The sequence below is a fragment of the Amphiura filiformis genome, chromosome 17 (genome assembly GCF_039555335.1).
Source record: "Amphiura filiformis chromosome 17, Afil_fr2py, whole genome shotgun sequence".
In the NCBI taxonomy this organism is placed as follows: domain Eukaryota; kingdom Metazoa; phylum Echinodermata; class Ophiuroidea; order Amphilepidida; family Amphiuridae; genus Amphiura; species Amphiura filiformis.
Genome location: NC_092644.1, coordinates 17,062,195 through 17,090,174, shown reverse-complemented (window position 1 = coordinate 17,090,174; position 27,980 = coordinate 17,062,195). Strand labels below are relative to the sequence as shown.

The window sequence follows — 27,980 nt, the reverse complement described above, 5'->3', positions numbered from 1 at the left end:
TCTTCCTGAGCCAAAAAACATTATTTCTCGATTACAAACTGCGTTTACTTAGAAAACTAGTCTCTTGGTAACACAAATAAAGTTATCAATTTAATTTGTACTATTTTGTACATTTCTCCCACTTTTAAGAGCTTTAAATTTTAGAGCTTTTAATTAAAGTTTTACCAATTATTTTCAGAAACGGTAAGAAAATTGTGGAACCGGATAATCCAATATATTTGTAACCCTGTGTTTCTGAACTCCGAACTGCAAACATTGTAAAGTCTGATGTTCACTAGCGTCACAAAAACATTTTTCCTAGGATTCGGGTGTAATTTGGCAAAGAATGTGGAGCTATGAAACTGATTTCCCATTTGTACGTAAAATGCGTCACGATGTATTTTGTAAGTTGTTTTGCTTGTAAGCCGTGTAAACTGGAAAGTATACCTTATCTGTGCAGTACGAGCACAGTGGCGCAGTAGTTTAAAATTGTTAAACTCAAAGTTGCGAGTTTATTTTAACCCCCTGGACACTACCGGTCATCTAACAGCATTTCTGATTGGTTGATAACTTGTAATGCTCATTTCAATTGCCAATTACGACTAGGCTTTAAACTATTTATGGTCAAACTTGCATTTGCAGATGATTTTATTAATGCTATTTTATTACTGGGTATTTTTACTGATACAATATTTATGTGGGAAAATAACCAACGGGCCTTTCAGAAAGGCTAGATAACTAGATAAATATTAAATAATAAATAAATAAATAAATAAATAAATAAATAAATAAATAAATAAATAAATAAATAAATAAATAAATAAATAAATAAATAAATAAATAAATAAATAAATAAATAAATAAATAAATAAATAAATAAATAAATAAATAAATAAATAAATAAATAAATAACACAATCAATCAATCAATCAATAACACAATCAATCAATCAATCAATGCGAAATTATGAAACAGATTTCTCTCACGTTGCGGTCTGTTAGGCAAGTTATTTTGCAATAAAGACCAGTAACGGACAAATGTACTCACAGTGGTGGTGCAGCAGTACCGTGGTAGTATAACGAGCGTTTATTTTAGTGTGATTTTAATCTTTCCCCGTCTATACCAACGAAAAAGATTACAAATAAAATGGTTGCTTTCAGAATATAACGTATTTGTTTACGACTAATGGATGAGAATAAAGGCTATGCCCAAAACTTCGCTTTAGTATTATTAAATAACAGCAGATCGCTGCTTTTAACTCTATACTATTTATATTCACACTGCAAACTCGGTTTTTAACTAGAGATTACATTTTGTTGTTGAATATATTCATTTTTGAACTGTAAGCAGGCGCTTTTAAAATGTTGATAAAAAAGTGTGAAGCTATAAAACAGATTTCCCATTTGTATGTAAAATTTGTAGCTATTTCGACGAGATCTGTTTTAAAAGTTTGCGGGAAAACTCAGAAACAAGGAAATTTAAATTAGCTGTACACAGAGGCACAGTGGCGCAGCGGTACAGACTTGTACCGGTTGTCACGAGCTTAGTTTACAGCAATTTTGGCAGTTAATCACCATGATCACGAGTCAGCGGATCTGCTAAAACGACCGACTGAAAGTATAAATGAAGAAGTAAGAATCAGAGGTAGTTCTACATCATCCACAGTGCTATCAGAGGTAGTTCTACTTCATCCACTATGCTATCAGAGGTAGTTCTACTTCGTCCATTATGCTATCAGATAGTTTTACTTGATCCCATATGCTATTAGAGGAAGTTCTACTTCATCCACTGTGCTATCAGAGGTGGTTCTACCTCATCCACTTTGCTATCAGAGGTAAGTAAAAGAGTCCAAGAGCAGAAATATTTGGAGTCAAACCACATTTGTATAAATTTATTTGCGTAGCAAAATTAAACACGAATTCGGTCATAGACCCTTGACAAAGGTCTATGACCGTAAGACCGTGTAAAATTAATATTTTGGTTCTCGTCCCTCCCTCCTCAATTTCTGGGATTTGTCAGATTTTTTTTTTTTTAGATTTTTCAATTTTTTAGACTTTGGAATGATTTATGAAATCTTCATACATATAAATAAGTTTATTAGAGAACAAGCATCACTTCCAAGTCTTTTTATGGTACTCTAGGGGTTTATCCTCAGAATCTCACATTTGAAAAAAAAGGGCCTCATCGTTTCCTCGAGCACTGTTGGAGAAGACCGAAAACTACTGACAATGCTAATTTTACATTGGAAAAAAAAACAAAACAAAAAAAAACACCTCCCTCCCTCATCAATTCATGAAAATCCTCTGGACGAGAACCAAAACATTAATTTTATACGGCCTAAATTCGTGTTTAATTTTGCTACGCAAATAAATTTATACAAATGTGGTTTGACACCAAATATTTCTGCTCTTGGACTCTTTTACTTATCATTTTTCAAACCTACGCAGCCACTACTTTTTTATGCTATCAGAGGTAGTTCTACTTTATCCATTATGCTATCAGAGGTAATTCTACTTAATCCATTCTGCTATCAGAAGTGGTTCTATTTCATCCACTATGCTATCAGAGGTAGTTCTACTTCATCCACTATGCTATCAGAGGTAGTTCTACTTCATCCACTATGCTATCAGAGGTAGTTCTACTTTATCCATTATGCTGTCAGAGGTAGTTCTACTTCATCCACAGTGCTATCTGAGGTAGTTCTTCTTCATGCACAGTTCTATCAGAGGTAGTTCTACTTAATCCACTATGTTATCAGGGGTACTTCTGCTTAATCCATTATACTATCAGAGGTAGTTCTACTTCATCCATTATTCTATCAGAGGTAGTTCTACTTCATCCACTGTGCTATCAGGGGTAGTTCTACTTCGTCCACTATGCTATCAGGGGTAGTTCTACTTTATCCATTATGCTATCAGAGGTAGTTCTACTTCATCCACTATGCTATCAGAGGTAGTTCTACTTCATCCACTATGCTATCAGAGGTAGTTCTACTTCATCCATTATGCTATCAGAGGTAGTTCTACTTTATCCATTATGCTATCAGAGGTGGTTCTACCTCATCCACTATGCTATCAGAGGTAGTTCTACTTTATCCACAGTGCTATCAGAGGTAGTTCTATTTTATCCATTATGCTATCAGAGGTGGTTCTACCTCATCCACTATGCTATCAGAGGTAGTCTTACCTCATCCACTATGCTATCAGAGGTAGTTCTACTTTATCCACAGTGCTATCAGAGGTAGTTCTATTTTATCCATTATGCTATCAGAGGTGGTTCTACCTCGTCCACTATGCTATCAGAGGTGGTTCTACCTCATCCACTATGCTATCAGAGGTAGTCTTACCTCATCCATTATGCTATCAGAGGTAGTTCTACTTCATCCACTCTGCTATCAGAGGTGGTTCTACTTCATCCACTATGCTATCAGAGGTAGTAGTTCTACTTCATCCACTATTCTATCAGAGGTAGTTCTATTCCATCCACAGTGCTATCAGAGGTAGTTCTAATTCATCAAAAGTGCTATCTGAGGTAGTTCTACTTCATCCACAGTGCTATCAGGGGTAGTTCTACTTCATCCATTATGCTATCAGAGGTAGTTCTACTTCATTTACTATGCTATCAGAGGTAGTTCTACTTTATCCCCTATGCTATCAGAGGTAGTTCTACTTCTTCCACCATGCTATCAGATGTAGTTCTACTTCTTCCACCATGCTATCAGAGGTAGTTCTTCATCTACGATGCTATCAGAGGGAGTTCTACTTCATCTACTATGCTATCAGAGGTAGTTCTACCTCATCCGCTATGCTATCAGAGGTAGTTCTACTTCATCCAATATGCTATCAGAGGTAGTTCTACCTCATCCACTGTGCTATCAGAGGTAGTTCTACTTCATTTACTATGCTATCAGAGGTAGTTCTACTTTATCCCCTATGCTATCAGAGGTAGTTCTACTTCTTCCACCATGCTATCAGAGGTAGTTCTACTTCATCCACTATGCTATCAGAGGTAGTTCTACTTCATCCACTATGCTATCAGAGGTAGTTCTACCTCATCCACTATGCTATCAGAGGTAGTTCTACTTCATTTACTATGCTATCAGAGGTAGTTCTACTTTATCCCCTATGCTATCAGAGGTAGTTCTACTTCATCCACTATGCTATCAGAGGTAGTTCTACTTCATCCACTATGCTATCAGAGGTAGTTCTACTTCATCCACTATGCTATCAGAGGTAGTTCTACTTCATCCACTATGCTATCAGAGGTAGTTCTACCTCATCCACTGTGCTATCAGAGGTAGTTCTACTTCATTTACTATGCTATCAGAGGTAGTTCTACTTTATCCCCTATGCTATCAGAGGTAGTTCTACTTCTTCCACCATGCTATCAGAGGTAGTTCTACTTCTTCCACCATGCTATCAGAGGTAGTTCTACTAGATTTACTATGCTATCAGAGGTAGTTCTACTTCATCCGCTATGCTATCAGAGGTAGTTCTACTTCATCCACTGTGCTATCAGAGGTAATTCTACATCATCCGCCATGCTATCTGAGGTAGTTCTACTTTATCCCCTATGCTATCAGAGGTAGTTCTACTTCTTCCACCATGCTATCAGAGGTAGTTCTACTTCATTTACTATGCTATCTGAGGTAGTTCTACTTTATCCCCTATGCTATCAGAGGTAGTTCTACTTCTTCCACCGTGCTATCAGAGGTAGTTCTACTTCATCCACTATGCTATCAGAGGTAGTTCTACCTCATCCACTGTGCTATCAGAAGTACGTCGTTTTACTTGCTCCCCTTTGTAATCTGAGGTAGTTCTGCTTCATCCACTATGCTATCAGAAGTAGATCTATTATCTACTTCGTCGACTGTGCTATCAGAGGTAGTTCTACATCATCCGCCATGCTATCTGAGGTAGTTCTACTTTATCCGCTATGCTATCAGAGGTAGTTCTACTTCTTCCACCATGCTATCAGAGGTAGTTCTACTTCATCCACTATGCTATCAGAGGTAGTTCTACCTCATCCACGGTGCTATGAGGTACAAATTAGACGTAATTCCACACTCTGGTGAAATATCTTCCGCACCCCGTGTTAAGAGCGGAAGTTTGGGGGAGAGAGTTTGTTTAATGTCATCGCTATTTGTTATGGTAAGTGTTAGAGTACGATATTCTCCGATGAGTTATTTCCTAAATAATTATCATATTCGTAGCATTCTCTTTATGGCTAAATTAGGCTTCTACCGACCAGTTAATTTCTTGTTAGCCATTACACGTTTGTAATGAGTGTTAACCTTAAAGAACAATTATTATTCTCTGCATGTCCGGTTCGTAGTGCTTTTGAAAAGTCTGCTTCCTCCATCATGTCCATACGCACCATTGCATCCACTTGAAATTATCAGACTTTAGACAATTAGGCCTACATTTCATATGTAAAAATTTGGTAAAGCGGGCTTTTCAAAAATACCAAACCTGGACGGAAAAGAATTCTACGTTAAATGGCCAAAATAGCCAGGGTTTTTTCACTTTACCACGCAGTTGTTATGTCGGCTTGAAATGGACAGAAACTTTTCTTGACAGTTATTGCTTATATCATTTCAGCATTTTTAGTAAAGAATACACTACAATTTAATAAAAATGGTACATTATGGCTTTAACAGAAGAGTAACAAAAAGTCATTGGCATATTCTTCCTCCAGGAAAGTACCCATGAAAGAAATTCGAGTAACTTAATTAATGAAATGTGAGCGCCACATGCTTCCCAAACGTACAAGAAGAAGAAAACCCGTCTCAAAATCAAATGGCCGCAGGTTGGGTCGATTTTGGACAATCCACGATGTTCTTGTCGTCTGCTCTCAAGAGACGCCCTTTAGGAATTTCCCCCCAAAATTGTTCATCACTAATTTCCTTTCTGATAAACTAATCAGTGAATTTGTTTCCCGCCCGGATTCAGCAGAAGAATGGCAAACTGGTAAATTAGTTGGAAAAACGTCTATAACAGTGACAAAACTTTGCCTAAAGAAGTTTGCGTGCGGCTAAATGTGCTAGCTTTGGGACTACATTGGATGATCACTTTCTGTGGTGCTTGTCTTCTTCGCAATTTTCGTGATGAATGTTTGAAAATAAATTTCCTCTCTGCCTTTATCTGCCTGAGTTTGCATTTCTTCCTCTATTTGTTCTTTTTGTGCCGTCTCTCTCTCTCTCTCCCTCCTCTACTCTCTTCCACTCTCCCCTCCCCTCCCCTCTTTCTCTCCCCTTCTCTATTTCTCTATTTTTCTGTTTTCTCTCTAAACATGTCCATTTCTTTTTCACTTCTTTCTTTCTTTCTTTCTATCTTTCTTTCTTTCTTTCTTTCTTTCTTTCTTTCTTTCTTTCTTTCTTTCTTTCTTTCTTTCAATCTGTCTTTCTTTCGTTCTTTCAATCTGTCTTTCTTTCTTTCTTTCTTTCTTTCATTCTCTCTTTCTGTTTCTCTCGTCCTTCCCCCTCCCGTTTCTCCTTTTTCCCCTTCTCTTAGATTTGTGCTTGCATTCCCATTTCCTTCGCGCTTGGCTTCTACAGATGTAAAGTATACCAGTATACAGTTAAAAGTCAAAGTCCTTTCTTTTCGGTCTTCTGTCAACTGAGTTGTCAATGACGTTTTCAAGCATTTTGTCATCTAAATTATCTTATAATGTTCATTTCTTTACATAAATGACACATTTCTGACAAAAATAAATAAAAATAAGAATACATATCCGCAAATCAGTTTGTTAGATGACAAACTCTATTAATCCTTTAATTTTCTTGAATCCAACAATTTTGTAATCAATCGTTAACGCGTTGTTAAGCTTTAGTGTCTCCAAACAAGATACTCGTACTATTATAATCTAACTCATGTTAAAATTAAATTTTAAGATCACAACAAGAGTCTTTCAATTTATACAATCATTACATCAACATGTTTTCAAATCAGCTATAGCGTTTCAATTTCAAATGAAAATAAAACGGGGGAATCAAATGGCTGTCAAACACATCGTATAGACAAGAATTTGTGCCCGAGGTATCAATGAGTTTACAAGAAAGCAATGAAGCCTATCTCATCATCAGTGACTAGTTAGTTTATATTAGACAAATTGCTAGTTTTTTTTTTATTGTTCGTTTGCAGTAAGAGTCAAATCCCTGAAGACACAGATTTGCTGATGTAATATTGAGACATCCGGTTGGATTTTGAACTGTGTCTGTATTCAACCAAATACATGTAAAATGCTTTTATATACGATGTATTACAGCATTGAAAAGTTGCTATAGAGTTAGCCTTTTATTGGTGATAAGGAGATGAAGTGATTGCTGCTGCTGCTGTTTTCACCTATCGGTCATAATTAAAGGTGAAATTCGGCTATTCTATTTAAAATCCACACTACCCCTGTGGAAGATTTAGCTAAAGTCTTCCACAGAGGGAGTATGAATTTTGAATATAATAAACAAGTTGGTAACTTCCATTTGAAATACTCACTCCAGTTATGGAAGATATAGGTAAAGCCATAATACAGAGGGAGTATGGGTTTCAAAATAATTAACCCTGACCAATTACATTTGAAAAACATCCTCCCTCTGTGTTAAATATTTCCAAAATCTTCCACAGGGGTAGTGTGGATTTTAAATGGAACAGCCCATTTGTAGTACTTAAGTTATTGGTTTAAGACAAGATCAGTTCGACTTTATTCAAGTCCCTTATGAAACCATTGTATAACTCAAAGATTTCCTCTGTTACTTTGAAATTTAATACTGTCTATACAGAAATCGAATACGTATTACTTTTGAATGAGTGTTGTTGGGTTGCTGGGTTGTGGGTGTGTGCGGGTTGAGGGTGTGGGGTGGTGTGTGATTATCTCTCTCTGCCCCCTCCCTCTCACCCTCTCTCTACCCCCACCCCATCACCCTCGCCTCTCTTTCCCCCCTTTTTCTTGCTATTAGCAATGATTTCGAATTCTACATCTTTTTTTTAATTATTGGTAGGCGGTAGCATAGTAAGTCAACATCATTAAATAGTATCACAAAACGTTGCTGCGTTTATGATGTCTTTATCATCATCATCACTATCATCATCATCATCGTCGTCAATATCGTCGTCGTCGTCGCCATTCATCATCACTATCATCATCATCGTCGTCGTCATCATTATTGTTATCATCATCATCATTGTCGTCGTCATCGTCGTCGTCCTTGTCGTCGTCGTCGTCGTCGTCGTCATCATCATCATCATCAATATCATTATTAATCATTATCATCATCATTAATCATCATCATTATCATCATCATCTTTAATATTTATCATCATCATCATCGTCGTCTTCAAATAAACCAGCTCATATCGCTTTGCAGAGCTGGTCGTGAGGAGCTAAAAATGTCTGAGAAATTTGATGACATACGCCGCCATCCGTTTTGTTGAAGCCATGAATGGGCCAACTGCTTATTTCGCAGTCACACGTATTTTCCCTATATCATTTTTGGCTCGTAAACGGGATAGCAACAGGCCTATCGCGGTCTTTCCGCAACATTGGGCTTCTTTAACGCAATGAGCCTTATCAAACTTTGACGGTTGTGGTAAACTTGGGCGGGTTGCAAACATGTTTACAGTGTTTCGTGCCATTGGCAGTGATTGGCAACACCGAAATCACTGTAGAGATGCCGATGGACACCGTCTGGGCGCACATCGCTTTGAGATTATTTACAAGAAGTTTAGAAATTACTCTTGTGGATTGCTGTTGGCAACTTTGGGATGGGAGGGGGTACGATACCGTTTCACCCCTCACCATGGCGTCATCACTGCTTATTATTAATTTATGATTGAAAATCTTTTTTCTATCAGCACTACTCGGACAAAAATTAATACATTTGACGAATAAGTTATATTGTTATTATTTCTGTTTTATTTTCCTCTCCTTCTTCACAATTAACATTTTATACACAAAAACAAATAGTGTGTACCACAAAGGGCATATTTTTACAGATAATTTATCTTATCCAAATCAAAATTCTCACTTGATTCGGATTTATTTCTGTACAAATAAATATAGTAACAATTTTCTTAACAACTACGTGAAAATGTTTTCTTTTTTAGTCTAACTTTGGTCCAAATTGGTGAAACGTTTTCTCACACTTGGTCTAGCTACACAAGCCATAATTTGAAAACGTTAGAAAAAAATTTGGTTCAGGCTATAATATGTCCTTAGATTGAGAGAGGGCGTTAACAGTTAAAAGTAAATTTCTGTAGCATTTCTGGGATGCTTATGCATAAAATTTGCTTGTATGAAAAAAAAACGAATTATTTAACTTAAGAAAACGAATTGCATGTATAGATTTGTATTCAGATACCGAGATATCTTTGGTAAATAACCAAAGCACAATAAAATGAATTTTAAAATGACTCGATTTTAATACAAACGTGATTAAAAGTACATAGTCTTGAGATATCCGTTTGGTATGTATAATCAACATAGATTTATCTCATATGTAAGAACTATGACGATTATAATCGCGAAGTGATTTAATTGATGCATATCATAAGCCATTCCAAACAAAAAGGCAGTAATTGTAGGTACGTTATTTAGCAAATGCTGTCTTTTGACGTGGGAAGTAGTTCTTTACGCATGCGTCGTCGACTGCAGACGACAAAATTAAAAAAAAAAAATCCAAATCCAAAAATTTCAGAATTGTAAATTTTCATGACCATATTTGAAATCGGCATGAAAAATGCATTAAAATGAGTACAAACAAGCATGGTATTGGTTCAGGGTTTTTTGAGAGAACTCTTGATAATTTGAGAAAATATCTCAAAACTTGGACTTTTTATTTTGAAGCCTTTGGCTAGCACGTATAGAATTACCTCTGCCTGATCCCAAAGTAAAACTGATGTAGGCCTATCTACAAATAAATGACATTATCAGATACCGCCTTTTTAATTGGGAAAGCAGAACGGATTTGAATCGGTCTTCTTCCAAAGTAAAATGTATTGGGCTATTCCGTTTAAAATCCACACCACCTCTGTGGACGATTTTGGAAATATCTTCCACAGAGGGAGTATGAATTTCAAATGGAATGGGCTCATTAAACTGCTCCATTTGAATTTCATACACCTTCTAAATTAAGATTCAACCTGGATCTTTCACAGAGGGAGGGTGAGTTTCAAATGGAGCTGCCTGATGTGCTCATTCCATTTGAAATTCATACTCCCCTGTGTGGAAGATATTTCCAAAATCTTCCACAGGGGTAGTGTGGATTTTAAATGGAATAGCCCAATGCTGGTAATTAACGAAGTAGATACATTGTTTTTACTTGAGATGGCAGGTATGTAGGAATCGGTTTATCTTTTAGTCCATCTTCCCTCGAATGTAAAATGGGTCAAGTCATTGTACTTCAAGATAATAAGTGCATTGTATTAGAATTTTAAATTGCGTAGTTTTGTTTCAAGATGGACACGATAAATGAGATGTGATAACAGAATGCCAATAAATGCAAATTTTCTTTCTGAAATTGTCTTCTTTTTGTCTCTTAAACTGATTTTAGACAGCTTGTTTTATGCCTTTAGTGAATCATACGCAAAGGGTTAACATCACTTTACATTTGGCCAAAAGCTGTTCAGACCAGAATTCACTAAAGCAATGTCAGCCTTATGCATTAAGACTTTGTTTTGAACCAATGGTCATGATGACGACATCGGGTGCAAAAACTTACAAAATAACAAAATTTTGTAGTCGATTTGCTAAATTAGACAATTTTACCATTGTTATAGATGAACAATGGTAATTTGCAGCAAAAACACGTGTTTTTATTACAAAATATAACAAAAAATGACAACAGTTGACAAATAAGCTTATTGTGTAGTTTTAAATACATAACTATTTGTTTCAATTGGGCAAATTACATCTTAAATGTGTACACTATATACAATTGCACATCAAAAATATTTCTGAAGTAAAATGATACATAATTACATCTTTTTTACTAAATTGAATAAATCTATTCATTAAAAACCCAACAAAATGCTCCTCAACAGACTCGCAAAATTGATCTTCAAATATCGTCGTCCGATTTGTAATTTTTTTTTAAAGTGCTAACACCTATTCCAGTCCTAAATTTGGTATGAGGAAACACATAACACACATATAGAACATTATTATGCTGATTAATTGTATAATGAAGTTCATAAACTAACACTCATACTACCTCTTCGTTATTTTAATTGTCTTTTTTCGTAACAAGACACAAAGATGTGTTTTCCATACCGTTTCCAATTAAGTCATGATTTATTAAACATATTCGCTGTATCTGCAGTTTGCTAAAAAGAGCAAAACGGTAACATGTATAACAGTTTAGAAAACACAACTTTTATCTTATTTCTGATTGTCAAATCTAATTTTTATCACCATGGCAACGTGATAATAAGTTTTAAATCGGTGCGTAGTTTTCTTTCGATTTTCTCTTCTTTATAAACTTAAGAGAACTATTTCCCCATCTGGCTTTTGGCTTATGATACTCATCAGCTGCGCTAGTGCATTTATCTACTTAGGCCAGATAGGGTATAATGACTTAGTGGTATTAGGAGTGTTTACAATTACACTTGAACTAATCAAGGTGGGCTTAACTGTGGATATGCAAGAAAATGATGTAACACCTTAAGGGGCTGTTCCAGTTGGCATCCATACACCCCCTGCACAATCCATACATGACCTTAATCTTCCACATAGGGAGTGTGAATTTCAAATAGGGGTTACCTGAATGTGTGACTCTATTTGAAATCTACACTCCCTGTGGGAGATAAGGTCGTGTCTTCTATATACAGGGGGTGTATGGAATTCAACGGGAATAGCACATTGATAAAGAATCCTTTAGTACGATGCTTCAACATACATACGTCAATTAAGTGATATCTAGAACGAACGGAACATCTTTTGCTCTGCTATATTAGCTTTCAAATCCGATTCATTTATACTAGCTTTGCACATAGGACATTTTATAGTTAGAAAAATACTGAATGGCATCTTTTTTCTTAACCAAAATGATATATTTAACAGTATTTCCATAAAAAAATGGTTATTTTGAGGAAAATGGTTCTTTGGGGGAGGGGGGAATGGTTCTTTTGAGGAAAAATGATTGTTTTGAGGAAAATGGTTGTTTTGAGGAAACTCTTCAAGCTTGGGAACTATTATAGAGATGTGATTTATATGAAGTCGGGAAGTTTGCTGAAATTCGTCACTAAAGGTGATACGGTGATTTTGGAAAGAAATATTGACATAGCCTAATTATCTGTAAACCGATCATCTATATATATAAAAAAAAGAGGTTCCAATAGGGCCGCATTGTGACTTCAAATTTCACAGATTGCTCTGCGATTTAAATCCCTATGTATTATTGATAATATGATACACAGGATTTTAGCCACACGTATGGGATACGGAGTGGTCTTTACAGATGTATTTGGCAAATACTTTTTAGTTTTTCTTTAAACCATCATCTGTTATCATTATCTCGGTTTTGCATAATTCAGTCATTTTTCCTTGCGCTAAATTAGTTCTTGATCCCTCATGTAAGTGCGTCACACCTCCGCGTTCTCTACTCACAGTGGTGAGTTTACCCGAGGAAGGTTTATCCTAAATGACTGGCGGGGTCTCCAGAGGTGTTATCGCGTTCCTCTAGGGCGTCGACGCATAAGTCAAGCCTTAATTTACTTATTAGGAATATCATATGCCTCTCATCGGGCCTCAAGTTAAAGACTTCTGGACGCTTTTTGTATCTAGAAAGCCCCTAGCCGCCACTAATTGCGCTGTAATCCGACTGATATACAAGGCAAACTGAGGCATCAATCTGCCTAGATCGCCTCGGCAAAATACTCGGCCACCTGGCACTGTGCGTCGCAGCCAAAACGCGGCGTAAAGCTGACGGTAATTTGTGTAGTATCCTAATCATTTGCTACTTATCATCATGAATATAGGGAGATTTAATGATCACAAAATTGTCATTTACTTCTCTTTACGGATTTACGACCGCGCCCATGCTTGACGAAATTTGCTGCTCAAATATCGCGCAAAAACATGACAGTGGCGGGCATTGTCCTAGCGACTAACGCATCGCTTTGAAAACACCACAGTTAGTCAAAAAATGCTTTAAAATAGCATGGCGAAGTAGTATGCACTTGAAAATAATACACGCGTGTTTGACCAATCAAGTGTGTCGTATTAAAATTCAATGAAATGTCAATTTTAACGACAATTTTGTTGATTATATAGTAGTTGGCATGGATTAATTTGGCAATAAATGAAACAATCATCATTATTTAGATTATTTCAATCAACTAGTGGCGATTCCAAATTAATTATCTTGGTTGTTTTGGTAATTATATTTGTACATACCAGCTGATACCGGTGTTATATACTGTTTTGGTGATAATATGAAGAAAGATAAACAAATACACTATTTTGTGATCATTAAAGAACTGTGCGATATCAGCACGGATAACGTAATTGACGATGAATGTTTTAACCATTGTTTATGGAAAGACTGCATGCATGTTGACAATAATTATTTGAATTGAAATAAATAAGGTTTCGGTAGACAAATTATAAGTGATAACACATAATTGTAGGTACAAGTGTCGGGTATGTTCGTTAAATAAAACATTATTAGTCATTAAGATCTTTTCAAATAATTGCTCTTTACAATGTATGGTGATGAATTTGATGAACACGTAATTTTGATTGAATACGCTCGTAAAATGGCCTTTGACCAAGACCAAAAGTCTTATATCTTTGTGTAAATGAAGCTGCAACCAGATGTAATTCTGCAAAAGAGTCTAAGCATCTTGCCATCGTAGTAGCCTCGTACGTAGGTTTTTGTTCGTAAAATAGACCTCCATATCCATCGGAGGTATGACGAGCCCCATATAAAATCTTCTAAGTTTCCAAAATGCACACAAAAGTCTTATTCTTTGTACTCGTTGCTTAGTGAGGATGCGGATGCAATGCTCTCGGTGCAAGCGGTAAATGACTAACATGTTGCTGAAGTCCGTGTAAAACAGGCGTGGAAATACTGGTCTTTGACCGCTGGCTTGTAAGTTATAGAGTCCATCGAGGTTGGATACGATACCTTGTGTTGGGTGATAGTAGAACGGAGGGGCAAACATTCTATGCATGGAGGCGGTGTAGTTACCAGCTTCGGCAAGGAGTTCTAAACCAACGGCAGTTTGACGCTTCCATTTAGTTCTGAAATGATATAAAAGAAGAAAAGATGGTTTATTAGTATTTTCGTCTCTTTCGGCTATATATAGATACCAAAATACTAGGATTCTTGGACAGAACTTGTCCGACCCTTCCTTATACCAGCCTTTATGACTTGTGTGTTGGTGTACCAGGTTACTCCATGCAGAAACGCGCTTTGGTCCTGACGGGGCATAAAGTCAATTGCGTTCAGAACCAAGAAATATATCATTTCATTTACCAGTCCAATACAAAATCTACCTAACCTCTGAAACTTTGCACTATAAAGACCGGTTCACTTTATACGGCAACATTTAGTCCCGGCATTTAGTTCAATGACCCGGTCCAGTTTAACTCGCAAACAAATCAAATAGTAACTCGAGACCCTTTATAACATTTGTTCAATACGCGACGTCGTCGGCATCGAACATTCACATTATGTACTGGCGTCAATATCATGTTGTTTTTACTAAAATAGCCTCTTTACTACACTTTTTTTCTTGCGGAATATCGCCTTTATTCTAATTTCAATTAAGCTTCCGCTTTTCAAATAACACAAGTGTGCGCCTCTAATACATAAATAGCCGGAGTTTATTCCCAGTCACAAACTTTTTTTAGCAGACTCAACCAACTTAAGATCTTGTTGTATATTTAAGAAAGGAAAACTATTAACTTAGGATTGGGCAAAAAAGAAAAAAGCTAGTTCGATTTGGACCCGACCGTTTGACGAAGCTGTAGATAAGCTAACTCCTATTACAAACAATTTTTTTGGAGCAAACAAGGTTGATTTAGAAATAAAGCATTTAGTATTGAACAAACGCTCGTGGCAAAACCTGTCAGGAGGCTGGGCCGGGCGGCAGCATTTGCTCCGCCCTTCACTCGGGTAGCCTATTCTCTCCGCATCTGTTATTCACGCTAATAAAGTATACCCGTTTCGTAACAGTAACACACCCCATAGGCTATTTCATAATGCTTTGATAAGTTGGCAGCTTTAAGCTTTTTTTACAAGTATCAAAGTTAGTTTAAACTTTGCAATAGTACACTATTATATATGCTTATAAAATTTGAATTGAAAAGGAGGTTGATGTTTTTTTGTAAAATAGTACCAAAAGAACCTATTAAAATTTGAATGATATCTTTGGAATCAAATAAATGGGTGGTAAAGATTTGTAGACGATTAAGTAATTTTAGATAGTTAGCAATTATAGCTGTGGTTTTCTTATTTAAGAATTAAAGGGGTCAAACGCTATGTGGTCAATTACTATTAAGATGTGACAGAAGGACTGTTATTATATCATAGTTATTGCCCACAGCGTACATGACCGCAATATCAGGACGAAACGCGGTGTTGCGTAACAGCGCCCTCAGGACTAAAAAGACACTCGGTATTTATTTACTATCTTCAGTAGATAGCAACATGAAATTTACGTTAAAATGGTAAAACTTTGTCATTTCTGTTCTTGAATTGAATGAAAAATTATGCAAAAAATATCTTAATTCATAATAAATGATAATTAATTTCAATAACAACAATAAAAAGATATTACTTGAAATATTGCTGACCAATTTTAAAACTTGAAGTTAAACTTAATTGTATATTATGTATAAGTTGCAACTGCCCATATCCTTATGAAATATAAAATGCTTTTGTGATAGCAAATTAAACATGGGATCTGCATATTCTAATTCAAAGTGTTGTTTGGCTATTACTTTTAAGCTGTAGACATAATGGTTGTTCGCAATATGGTGGTCCATCTATAACCCGAGTTATCTTTGTTATACTGGACATGTCTGACCAGCTGCGATTACCCCGTTTAATTCGTCTCAGACCCTTGTCCATTTTATCCCCCTTAGGCCACTAAGTAGTACACTGCCCCCTAATACATAAAATCTAACCTATTTCTTCTCTCACCCGTTTGACTATATAATATGGACTAGCCGTCACGTTTATAAGGATTAATTCATTTCTTGTTTTTACTTTATATGCGAGTCGCCGGCCATTCTATGCATCCTGCAGCAACTTTTTAAACAACAAGTCGCTGTCGTAGTACAGGGTGTTATAGCTTTTGGGAATTGAAAAACATTAGGGTTTGTATCAAGCGATAATATAAAGAACCAGCTCGGGGCACGGGGGCTATAATTGTCTGGGGTATTGTGTCCTATAGTAGCGAGCAAAGTACAGGTTAAATCATAGGTTCTCTTCGTACAATACTCGGAGTGATTGATCTGATGCTGAACAAACTTTGTCTAAAATGTTTTTGTAAGCTATTTCCGTTATAACATTTCAATGACGGTTTGACAAAAACAAGACCCGCCTCCGAGCAACAATTGTTATTTACTAGTTGATTTAAGGAGTCGATCGAGTTTTTAAAAGATTTGTACTATTTCTTCGCTCAAAAGGCTAAACGGCCTCACGTATTAGTCGCACTACTTTTTCCCCTCATCTCACACCTTTGTGTTGATCGTTTAAAATGGAACAGGGCAAACTGGGGACTAAATAACTGGACAAAAACACAATAGAAACGTGTTTACATTTAATTACTGTAATGCCTCGCGATTAAACGCCCTTGTTACCACAATTCCGGCAAAATGCGCCTTTTCACTTCGCAGTGTATACAAGCTCTTAATCGGTGTACAACAATTGTAAGTTTTCTCAGCGGTATATGTCTACTTTTTATAAAAACTAGTTTCATAAACAGATTTTACAACAAAACTAACGATTCTTTTGCCTTTGTTTATGACTTATTATTATGAAATTGATACGACAATCACCGCTGGCGTATTATTTCAGCCATTTTATAAAATCATAATTATATAGGGTTAGGGTTTTGTACTACTTTATAATAGCATAAGGTTGTAATAGCTTAACAGTTTAGAAATCACACAGTCACTAAAATCCAATAACGAATTAACTTATTATAATAACGAATCTATGTTTGTTAAAGAATTAAATCACAAAAATAAACATCAAAATTGAATTAAATCAAAGATTAGTCATTGTACGGAATATATTTATATTAATTTCAATTTTTAAGACGTTATGAATGGAACATAGGAAACTGTGAAAATATTGCAATAATTTGTTCGAATAATGGAGGGTCGTTTTATTATTCATTTGACACAAAGTTGAATTTATTTGACAATGCTGAATTGAAGTCTTGCCCTCGTTGACCCAAAATCAAAAAGACCCTGAAACCAAGTTCATCAATGCCAGCCGTATTAATTTTGTAAGAGTTCACGCAGACAAAACGGATAAAAAATTCCCACATTTTTGTAATATCCTATAGATATCATAAAGCACTAATAAAATATTGAAAAATCCATCTTAATAGCATTTTTATCTTCGTGACAGCGTAAAATCGCCGCTAATCCTTGCGGATCGACCTTCCTTATAAAAAATTCATCATTTCAATCGCTCCCCCAGATCCGCGGAAATAATGTAATAATAGAATAAGTCACTCTGGACACAGTGAACATGTAACTCGATACTATGCGCTCTTCATCCGAGACCTAGACCGGGCGTGAAAGCTACGATTGATACATCACGGTGCGTTGACTCGGTTAAGAAGCACCGCTTATATTATCAAAAACTCTAGAGGGTTTTGTTTTAAAAGCAATTCAAAAAGAATAACCATTTTGCACATGATTATATATATTATAAGAAAAGTGCTTTAGTTAGTTGCATGCCATATTTGGCGAGTCAAGTCAGTTGCTTTGTTATATGACTGTAACATAATTGTAATTTATCAAAGTCTCATTACACTTCGTAAGAAGTGTGTTATATACTTTAATTATGCAACGCGAACGTGGTTAAAATGTGTGTAAGAGCAGCATTTTATAAGCATAAGGTGTTTTGGCAAACTGTTGCGAAAAAAAACCCCGATGTCTAACCCAGAATAATTAAAGCTAATTTGGCTTATTGGTTTATAAAAGTATATGCATCGACCATAAATGACTAATACGTGTAGTAAATCCATTTTATATACATTTGAATCAAATATTATTAAAGAAATGAACAACTTAACTGTTTTAAAGATTAACTCCTTAAATTTTGATTGTCTAGTAAATAGAAAATGACTCTTGCATGCTTAGGAACTGTTAAATGGACACAATCGAGCTAAGGCATGTATTCCTAGCCCAAGCGATCACGGGGGACTTCTCCATGGTGTGAAACCCGTGCAAACCGAGGGGAAATTTCTGTTTAGAGCACGGTTGTCTCCTTGCATTAGAGCAGTGCTCATCAAATTGCTCCCAAGTGACCGCAGCGATCTTTTCTTGCCCAAACAAACTTAGGGTTTTCCTTTTACCAAAATCTAATCTAACTCGACACTACGGGAACTGGATTACTAAATAATCCAAAAGTAATGACACGACAATTTGAAATGAGTTTCTGGTTGACTGGGTTCACCGTGTAGAGTTCCCATAACAGAATCTCTGTCCTTTTTATGCAAAAACGTCGTATCTAGTAACAAAACAACGTAATCAATACTGTCTTTTTATTTAGGACAGATGAGTTCTTTGAAAAAATGTTGCTGCCAAAGTAAAACACAGTATCCTGCTTTTAATCCTCACCACGCGGATGTCGGACTGCAGACGACATGTTTCAAATTTTCTTTAAAAATTCAAAAATGTCAGAATTGTAAATTTTCATGACCATATTTGGAATCAGCATGAAAAATCCATTAAAATGAGTACAAACAAGCCTGGTATTGGTTCAGTGGTTCTTGAGATGGCTCTTGATATTTTGGACTTGTTACGTATCTTACAGCCAGCACGCAGACCATTTAAAACAGATACAGTGTTTTAACATGGGCAAGCAAACCCACTGATAGTGATGATAAACATTCTCTTGCTCGAGCCACATTAAATCGATTTGGAGTTTTTTAATTATATATAAATTGTACAGTCCTCTAAGGGTTGGTGAAATTCTCACCTTCTTTCAAATTATACATTGTTTCAGTCCCGAGCTATTTGGTTCTCAAGACTGAAACGCCGTTAAACTGATATGACGGTGTTTTAAACTACATGGTGATCTTTCTACCAGCTGTTTTGTTGGTAGAATTGTCATTTAGGATAATCAACATTTTATAGGCTTTTCGTCAACAAAAGCTGTGAGTCTAGTTCACTGTCCTCTGTGTGTGTAATGGCGCAAAGTCAGCTAATAAAGGCGGTGAAAGAACGACTTTTATTTGTTTTACGACGCTTTTTAATTTAGATTTTAAGTAAATTTAATCTAATTAGACATTGTTAGAATTCGTGGAACATCGTCGGCATTTTTAAACTATGTTTTGAAGAACAAAAGAATTGTCTTCTTTACCACTTTGAAATTAATTGTGCACCGGTAGCTTTCATTGTCGTACCGGTAAGTAAGCATAAGGTATGACCCATCTACCTGATTCCTTTATGATATTTTATGCATAATGATAAATAAAAATTGTCTATTCTAGTAAGATTAATTAACACCATTAACCAAAACAAGTCTTGATCTTGCAATAGTTTGTGCTTTGTTGTATAAGTACTTGATAATTTATAGCTTTTGTTTTTGCTTTTATACAAATAACATAAATCAACTAGCATTGAACTCAGGCGTAGGCCTCCGGAAGGCAAAATAACGAAACAGAACGCGCACGTCATACAGTTGCTATCTTCAGTAGATAGCAAATTCAGACTCTCATGCATGGAGTGTAAATATGGCCTAATCTTCCAATTTCTTTTTTTTTTCCAGAATATCGTAATAAAATATAATAATTATCATCATCAGCAACACCATTATCATCATAATTCATCTTCGTATCATAAAAAGATACATCGTTATGTAAGCAAGCAACAGTGTGAGCAATGTGCGCTTTCCGGGATCCGGTACACCGTGTAATGAAGAATTTGAAGATCATAATTATAACAATCAAAGGCTATCATGGGTTGTATTTGTAATGCGCGAAGATTACACATGGCGATTAAGGTGGTCTGTGCTTGTTGGGGAATGTGGAGGTGGGGTGTGGTGTGGTGTGTGTTTGTCGAGGTGTCTGTATGTATGTCTGTTTGTTCGTTCATGTTACTTCATTTCTGGATTAAGTTGATGATGGCAGGTGATCATGTAGATTCCGTGGTGCTTTTTTCGCACTGCATGCCGGGATTACATCACAAACCTCTTCCACACCACAGTGATCAGACCCCCATACATGATTCATTGATGAAGTCAAAACTAGCGCGTAACACAATCCCATGTATTAAGAATTAATGAAAACTGTTATCAGGTCTCTTCGAAATAGAACGTGCGAAAGATCGCACAAGAGACTTGAGGTGTTCTTCTTTGGACGTGCGCAAATCAGTTTAAGTCGGCTATACGAACAATGTATACAAAACGGTGCAATTTGCAAGCGCGGTTTAATCGTTTCGGCTATCATTTTTCCCTGGCAGCAGCTCACATCGCCAAGTAGATATCAAGTAGTATGATCAATTGGGTATATTATCTGCCGTTTTGAATATAAATTGTGCTATTTTCCCCTCTCCGTTTTGATTCAATCTTTAAAGGTTGTTATCTTTTTTTGTAGGTTGACTGGGAAGAAATGGCCCCTAAAGTGTAACAGATCCCAGCAATTCATTGTTTAGGCGAATATTTAACAGTACACAGCCGGTAGTTGCCAGATTAAAATCAATGGCATAGCTAATGGGGGAGTATTTTAATAGAAAAATCTGTCAGGCTGTTTTCTGTCTATATCGAAGTCTTGATCTTATTCCATTTAGAGGTGGCTTGTACTGTTGAAAGTTTTTATAAATCCCTGTGGAATTTCAATTTGACCTTGTTTCATATGTTTTTCTTTTCTTCGCGTAAATAAAGAATACATTTGAGATATGTTAATAACTTGAATTGTTAGAATAAATTTGGAATTAGATTTGGTAATTGTAATAATAGTCTATAACACCTGTTGAACTTGGCTTTAGAGAATTATGATTAGTTATCACAACTTTTGAAAATGAAAATATTATTGTGTTAATTATGCTTCCTTTTCAGGAGGTGTGGAGATTAATTAAGATATGTGGGCTAAGTATAGCTTAGTGAGATTACAATTAAAATAAGAATAATGGTTCCACTTTGCGGTCAAAGTTTTGTTTGTCAACATAGTAATAAATGCCAATAGGCAAACTCACTTTTACAACTTAACTTTTAATTAAATCATTTTACAGATCAACACGTTTTTAAATGATAAAGAATTTACGTATTTTTTTCATTGATTTGTGAAATTGCGTTATTGATTGCATGGGCAACTTTCATGGTTAAAACGAGGACGATGAAAGTGCGTCCCTGGTCAGTGCAGTGTCTGCCATAGCGCCATCTAGTGGCGATTAATTCCTCAGCTGGCTCCAGGAGCAAATTCAACCGACAGGTGAGTTTTATTTTAACCGATCACTAAAAGTAACTATCAATAAAATAATATAAATTTCAATTCAAATAACAATCAAAGTTTATACAGTTACAAATTATTGAACACGCAACACATTTGCTTCCAGAATAAAACGACTGAGCATCATATTCCCGACTGAGAAGAAACGGCAAATTAACGCAGCGTTCCGAGCCGGGCACTTATGGGCATTTTATAATAAAGACATACACGAGCAAGTACTTGTGCCCCGAATATATAACAACTACCTTCCCCATGAAATGTAATAGAAACTTTGTTGAAATGGAAGATGATGTTTATCTACACCTCTAAGTCTCTGAGGAGTAACCATGGTTACAAGTCATCACATATAATGGTGTTACATCGGCTATCTTATCATGCTTATTCACTATAGAATTACATGGTTCATGCAAAAAGTATAGCTAGCATAAAAAGATGGTGAGTAATGTTTAAATATTTTTGTTCGCTGAAGTCAAATGATATTGACATACACTGTTAAAACATTGGATATTTTTTGCCGAACGTTCAACTATGAACAAATTATACGAACTGTTGTGTAAAATCACCTATGTTCAAAATTTCCAATGGAAATTAGACCTCCATTTTTACCTAAAAGTAGAGTGTTCATGATTGAACCACCATTGTGTAAAAATTACCCAGCGTTGTTAACAGGGTATATCATATATAAATTTACACACATTACTGGTTCTTACCTTCTATTTTGGTACCAAGTTTTCACTTGTGTATCTGTGAGTGTCAAACTAGCAGCCAATTCCATCCTATCCTGCACTGACAAATACTTCTGTCTCTCAAAATTTCTCTCTAGTGTGTTAAGTTGGTGATCTGTGAACGCTGTGCGTGCTTTACGTGCTTTCTTTTTACAAGAATTAGGACTGTCTCGACTCGATGAGATCTCACTGTCTTTACCTATAGATCAAGAGAGGAGAAATATACATTATATATAGTTCAACGTTACTGTCCTAGGTTGTGTACGTATCTTATGCATGTGCTTCAATCTCGTCCATACAGGCTACTTACTCCCCCTTTACCATGTTACTCCCCTTTTCTCCAGCCTTTTTGTCTCATTATTCTGTTCCATCCTACACTCTTAATATAATAATTCTTTCCTATCCTCCATCGTACTCTATATCCTAAACATATACTGTATCATATTATTGTAGCATATATCCTAGACTAGGCCTATCCAATTATATCCTACCCTATCCTATACATATTATTATCATATCCCATCCTCTAGTTAAAGAAAGACCACCATGCCATTATATTTAAAATCTGAATGTTAGCTTATAAATATTAATAACATCATAATTTGAGTTGTAATAAAAGAAAGACTTCGTGTTCCAAAAAAATCAAAAGAGCATCTTTTCATGTCTTGGTGCTTTAACTAAATTCATTTTCTTCCACGTAGTTAACTCATGACAGAAGACAAGTGGGGATTATAACTTTTTAACATGACTAAAGCCGAAACGAGCATCTTTTCCCACTCAAACCACTGAAGAGTTTCTTACAAATCATCTTAAACACCCTTTTCTCATACCAGAAGAAAGATGATCTATAGACAAGTTTTCCAATGGACCATGATCAGTGATGAATACTTCCTCCTCAAAAGAACATTTTTCAAAACGGATTACAAATAAGATTGTGTTAAAATCCATTTAACTGAGATTGTTCTCTCATGAAATGAAATTAAAGTCAGTCTACTTGAAGATAATTGCCTTAGTCGGTAGGTCCTTTGATCTTCTAAACGCTCTTTGATCTCATTATAATAGGCCTACTGGTTAATCCTATTCAACCCTAAATAAGTTTGGCTACTTGAGTCTATAAATCCAATGAAGGCCTATTCTTTACACGTAATAGCCTATTAGTAATTTACCGATACAATAACAAACTTTTAAGACTTCTTTTCAACTATTCAGATAAAACCCTATCGACATAAATGGTATAAGGAAAGACAAGATTACATTTATTTTTTATTCGATTCTAATTAGATTAACCCAAGACGTTTGCTTATATACAAGTAAGTCTCTAAAATACATGTGATCTTGGACCTGTTGAAGATATTGGAAGTGGTTCGAAGAAGTATCGATTATGGGTTTGTTTGGTGTTTTGTTATGCGCATTTGTTAGGTGAATAAAAACCATTAACTCAATACCAAAAGACTAACATCTTTTGTTATCCTCTTATATAGATACAAGCAACATATTTTTCTGATGACCACAAATAAAAAGCCCGACATAAATCCTAAAATTGGTTGAAAGATCTTCCCTGAAAGAAAATAAAACCAGGGAAGATGTGGAAGCTTTCACCTTCTCTCTCTGATATTACAACCCATGCATATGCATAACACTTCATTTAACTTTTTGCTAAAATTTTAGTTGAATATTTACATTTATCTACATTTTAATACAAATATTTAAAAACATTTCATATTATGAAAGTTTCTGCCTGCTTTTAGCTTACATGATCAATATATCTCAGACATATATTTCACTTTCTTCCAATTGAATACTATTTGAATACTCGATCGACCCTTGTGTAAGTTATACCTTAAATATTTGAAAACTTTTTAGTAAGTTACTCTAGTAAAAGTATCTTTAAAGCATTGTACTTCGTTTTTGTGACCCAAATAATGGTTATACCTTTATCAACTTGGCAAAGCAAACGTATGTCATTCTACTTCTGCTTTAAGAATAACAAACGGAACCATTTAAGAGAACGAATGGTAAATATAAAACGGTCCTTTCATATTTTTAAACCCACACACCAAATCTTAAACGTGGCATAAAACGAAATAAACCTGCGTGTTTTTACACCGGCTTAAAATCACCAAGTATGAACAATCACATGGAGAAAACGCACAAGGGTTAATAATGTCTTATTCTTTACCCTTTTTATTCATTAAATAACTCAGGTAATAAACCTTTTTAGCGTGAAAACTGTTTCATGGTGAGCGTACAGAACAAACACTCCTTTTGAAAATCATTTCGCGAAAGAGTTAACATCAAAAAAATGGAAAATATTTCACTTTTTTATTCTCAGGTGTGAACTCCAATAAGGCTATTTTCTAGATGAGTTGACAAATTAAAGTTTCACCAATTTAGTGAACCGTTTGATAAACACGTTAACGCTTAAGTTGAAGTACACTTCCAAGTGTGATAAATGCATTAATTGTTTTGTACTTTATTTGCAAGGTGTAATGAAAGGGCATCACATTATATAAGTGTCTGAGTGCACTTTTGGGTTAGAACTGCAAAAAAAAGTTTTCACAATGAATTCGGGGTTTTCTCTGTGATATAATCAGAGAATATTAAATTATGAAATTTCCTAACATCTTCCCTGCAGTGGATATAGGTGCAAAGTATATTTGCAACGTGATATACACAACTTGTTACATGTCATATAATTTGTATACAGATACATAAAATGGTATATACATGCATGACTCTTATATAAGCAAGCATCGCAGTACTTATGAACATGATAAGATACATCAAAGTTGATCCCAAAGTCATAAAAATGGTGTAATTAATTTTTATTAGATCTAACACCACTTACCATGTTCAGACTCGTCCAAGTCATCCTCGTCCTCATCATCATCCTCGTGGTGTCTCTTGAGTAACGATGGGGAATGCCTTGAAGATACCAATTTCCTCCTCTCGTCCTCATCATCATCCACACAAATTCTTTGATCCTCATCTTTGCACTTGACGTCATTACCTGATGAAAGTTCGTGTTTGGGTCTGAAACTCCCACCTAAAATGTCTCTGATGAGAAATGAAGGGGCTGTGACAGTTCTTGGAGGTTCAAAGGTAACAAGGTGGTGTTTAGACTCGTTATTATTGTTTGTATTGATGTTATTTGGTGAGATGGAGAGTTGATGATGCCTAATACGGCTTAATTCTTGTCCTGAAATCATGTTGTGTGTACGATCCAAGTCCAATTCAACCCCATTGGGTTTTGTTGATGCTTCTGATAATTTAGGAGAAGTAGTAAGTCCATTATGAATAGGTTTTGATGTGATGACACTAGCGGGACTGTGTGGTTGTGGTAAGGGCGAATGGGGCTGTTGATGTGTGCGGCTTTCCATGGTGTCGTGTTCACCGTCACTACCGCGGCTACTGCAGTGTGAACAATCGCTTCGTGCGCTAGGACTGACGGCACGTTCTAGTACTGGAGATGGCGCACGAGGTGGCGAGTTTTCCATTGCTGCGGCTTTCATGTGTTCGTCTAACATTTAAAAGTTATCCCAATTGATAAAATGATGATTTGAAGACTTTGTGCCCGGCAAGAAAATGTTCCACAGTTGAAGCAAAAGTTGTTGTTCTGCAAAAGAAAAGAAAAATGTTTCAGTTGTATGATAAGCTTATCACAATAATATCACAAAATAAAACAACAAAAAGTGAACTGTTCATAGTGTTATTTAATTTTGAGAGCTATACATAGGGCCTAAACGAACAAAGATATCCAGCACATTTAACTTAAGAATTGCTCAAGCAAGAAAAAGTTTGCACAAAAATACTGCATGTAGACTTATTATTTTCTTGGAAAGTGCCAACTTGCACATCTGAAAATGCGTTTGAATGCTATAATAGTAACATGCATGCTTAATCGAAAAAGAACATGTACATCAACAGCATTGGAGATTATCATCTTTGAGTAAAAGAAAAAAAGCTAACTTACCAAGCTGACTTCAAATAATATTCCATAAATAAGATACAAAGGTTGGTGAGGTATATCAACACCAAGCAAAACTGCTGCTAACAACTTGTATTATCCGCAAGTGTGTGTTCAAAAAAATGTTGAGAAGGCGAGAAACCAAGTGATCGCAGACACAGCCTAAGCAAGACTGATCACTTGTTACCTATGTCTCCGAGTTTATAATAATAATAATTCCATCAAATTCGCACAACACCAATAAAGAAACCAAGTAAATGTGATTAAACCTCGAACACGGTATTGCCAATGTGTATAGCACTATATGAATGGACCATGTCAGATGGCATTGCTGTAGTATTATAATCGGTATTTCTCCGTTTGTTGAACATCACAGAAGTTAAACAGCGCCGTCACCGTTTTGATAAAACTATTGTCCTTTGGCCACGCCTTTTTTGATGGATTATAATTGGCACGAGCCAATGAGCAAAAGCGATTTGTCGTGCTCGTGGATGCCACGTACTTTTTGTACTCAAAAGTTGTTACTGATTTTAAGGATAATATTTTTTTTACAAGGCAGAAATTTGCTGTTTTGTGCTGAGACGAAAATACAGGTTTTGTGTGTGTTGTGGCATGTTTGAGAGTGAGTTACTTTGTGTAAAGTAAATTTGGGCAGTGAATTTGATACGGCGTGTGTCCGAAGCCGGCGTTTTATTTAGAAATGTAACATGGACATAAAACCCAAACCATACATTTTTGCAGTGTAGCTCATGAATGTATGGCAAGAAAACCGAGATGCTGGATATGTTATTCAAAGGGCGCTTATTTTCCTTTACATTTGTTAATTCTATAGTATAAGTGACGATCGGACCTTTGTATATCGCATCTAAATATGTTATTCATTTATAAATCACAAATCAAAAGTAAATCCAGGCACTTAGCAGAACAATCAATTTTTTAACCGTCGAAAATTAATGTACAAAGACCCAATGTGTCTCAATTTAAACTCTGCTGCATCGGGCTCTTGTCTTTGTACCGTGCCCTCTTGAAAGAGTTACTACTAAACACGTGGTGGTTTTGCGTGCTATCTACTGAAGATAGCATGATATCTACTGAAGATAGCAAAATGTACTTGTCCTGTGAAAACTGTGACCATGGCCTGTAGGCCTCCTATGGCAAAAAAAATTGTTCTAATTGTAATCAATCGATCAACCAATCAATAAATCAATCAAACAATCAATCAATCAATCAATCAAACAATCAATCAATCAATCAATCAATCAATCAAATAATGAATAAATAAATGCATTTTTATTAAAATCCATCGCTAAGGTATATTTATTATCTCAATGAATTCACTGTTATTGTAAGCATAATAATTTGTTTCGATTGTTTAGTTTATTATTTTGCGAGGAAACCCAGCAACAGGAAAATTCACCTTGGTAAACGTGTGTTAAGTGTGACTTCATGCTGCGTAATGTTTGCTTCTTTTTTAATTGTATTTTTGGCGTGATTGCACACGGAAAATAAAAAGTAAGAGAATTTCTATTCCTGTTTGTGAAAAATGTGAAATATGTACTGATTTGTTTTTGAAGATATTTTTGTGAAGACATCAGGAAATGGAAACGTCAACAAATAATGTATGTAAAGCAACGCTACGTAAACATGACAATCACCACATTGCATTGAATAAAGGCT

General features: G+C 35.6%; 1 protein-coding gene across 1 annotated transcript; it reads right to left on the bottom strand.

The window, feature by feature from the left end:
- Positions 1-13,821: 13,821 nt before the first annotated feature.
- Positions 13,822-26,622, bottom strand: LOC140137383 (barH-like 2 homeobox protein). Its single transcript, XM_072159020.1, is given in 5 exon segments — positions 13,822-14,024; positions 14,027-14,214; positions 22,322-22,535; positions 25,185-25,952; positions 26,310-26,622. Coding segments are annotated over 4 exon segments (1,152 nt in total). The 5' UTR covers positions 25,864-25,952; positions 26,310-26,622; the 3' UTR covers positions 13,822-13,953.
- Between the last annotated feature and the right edge of the window lie 1,358 nt (positions 26,623-27,980).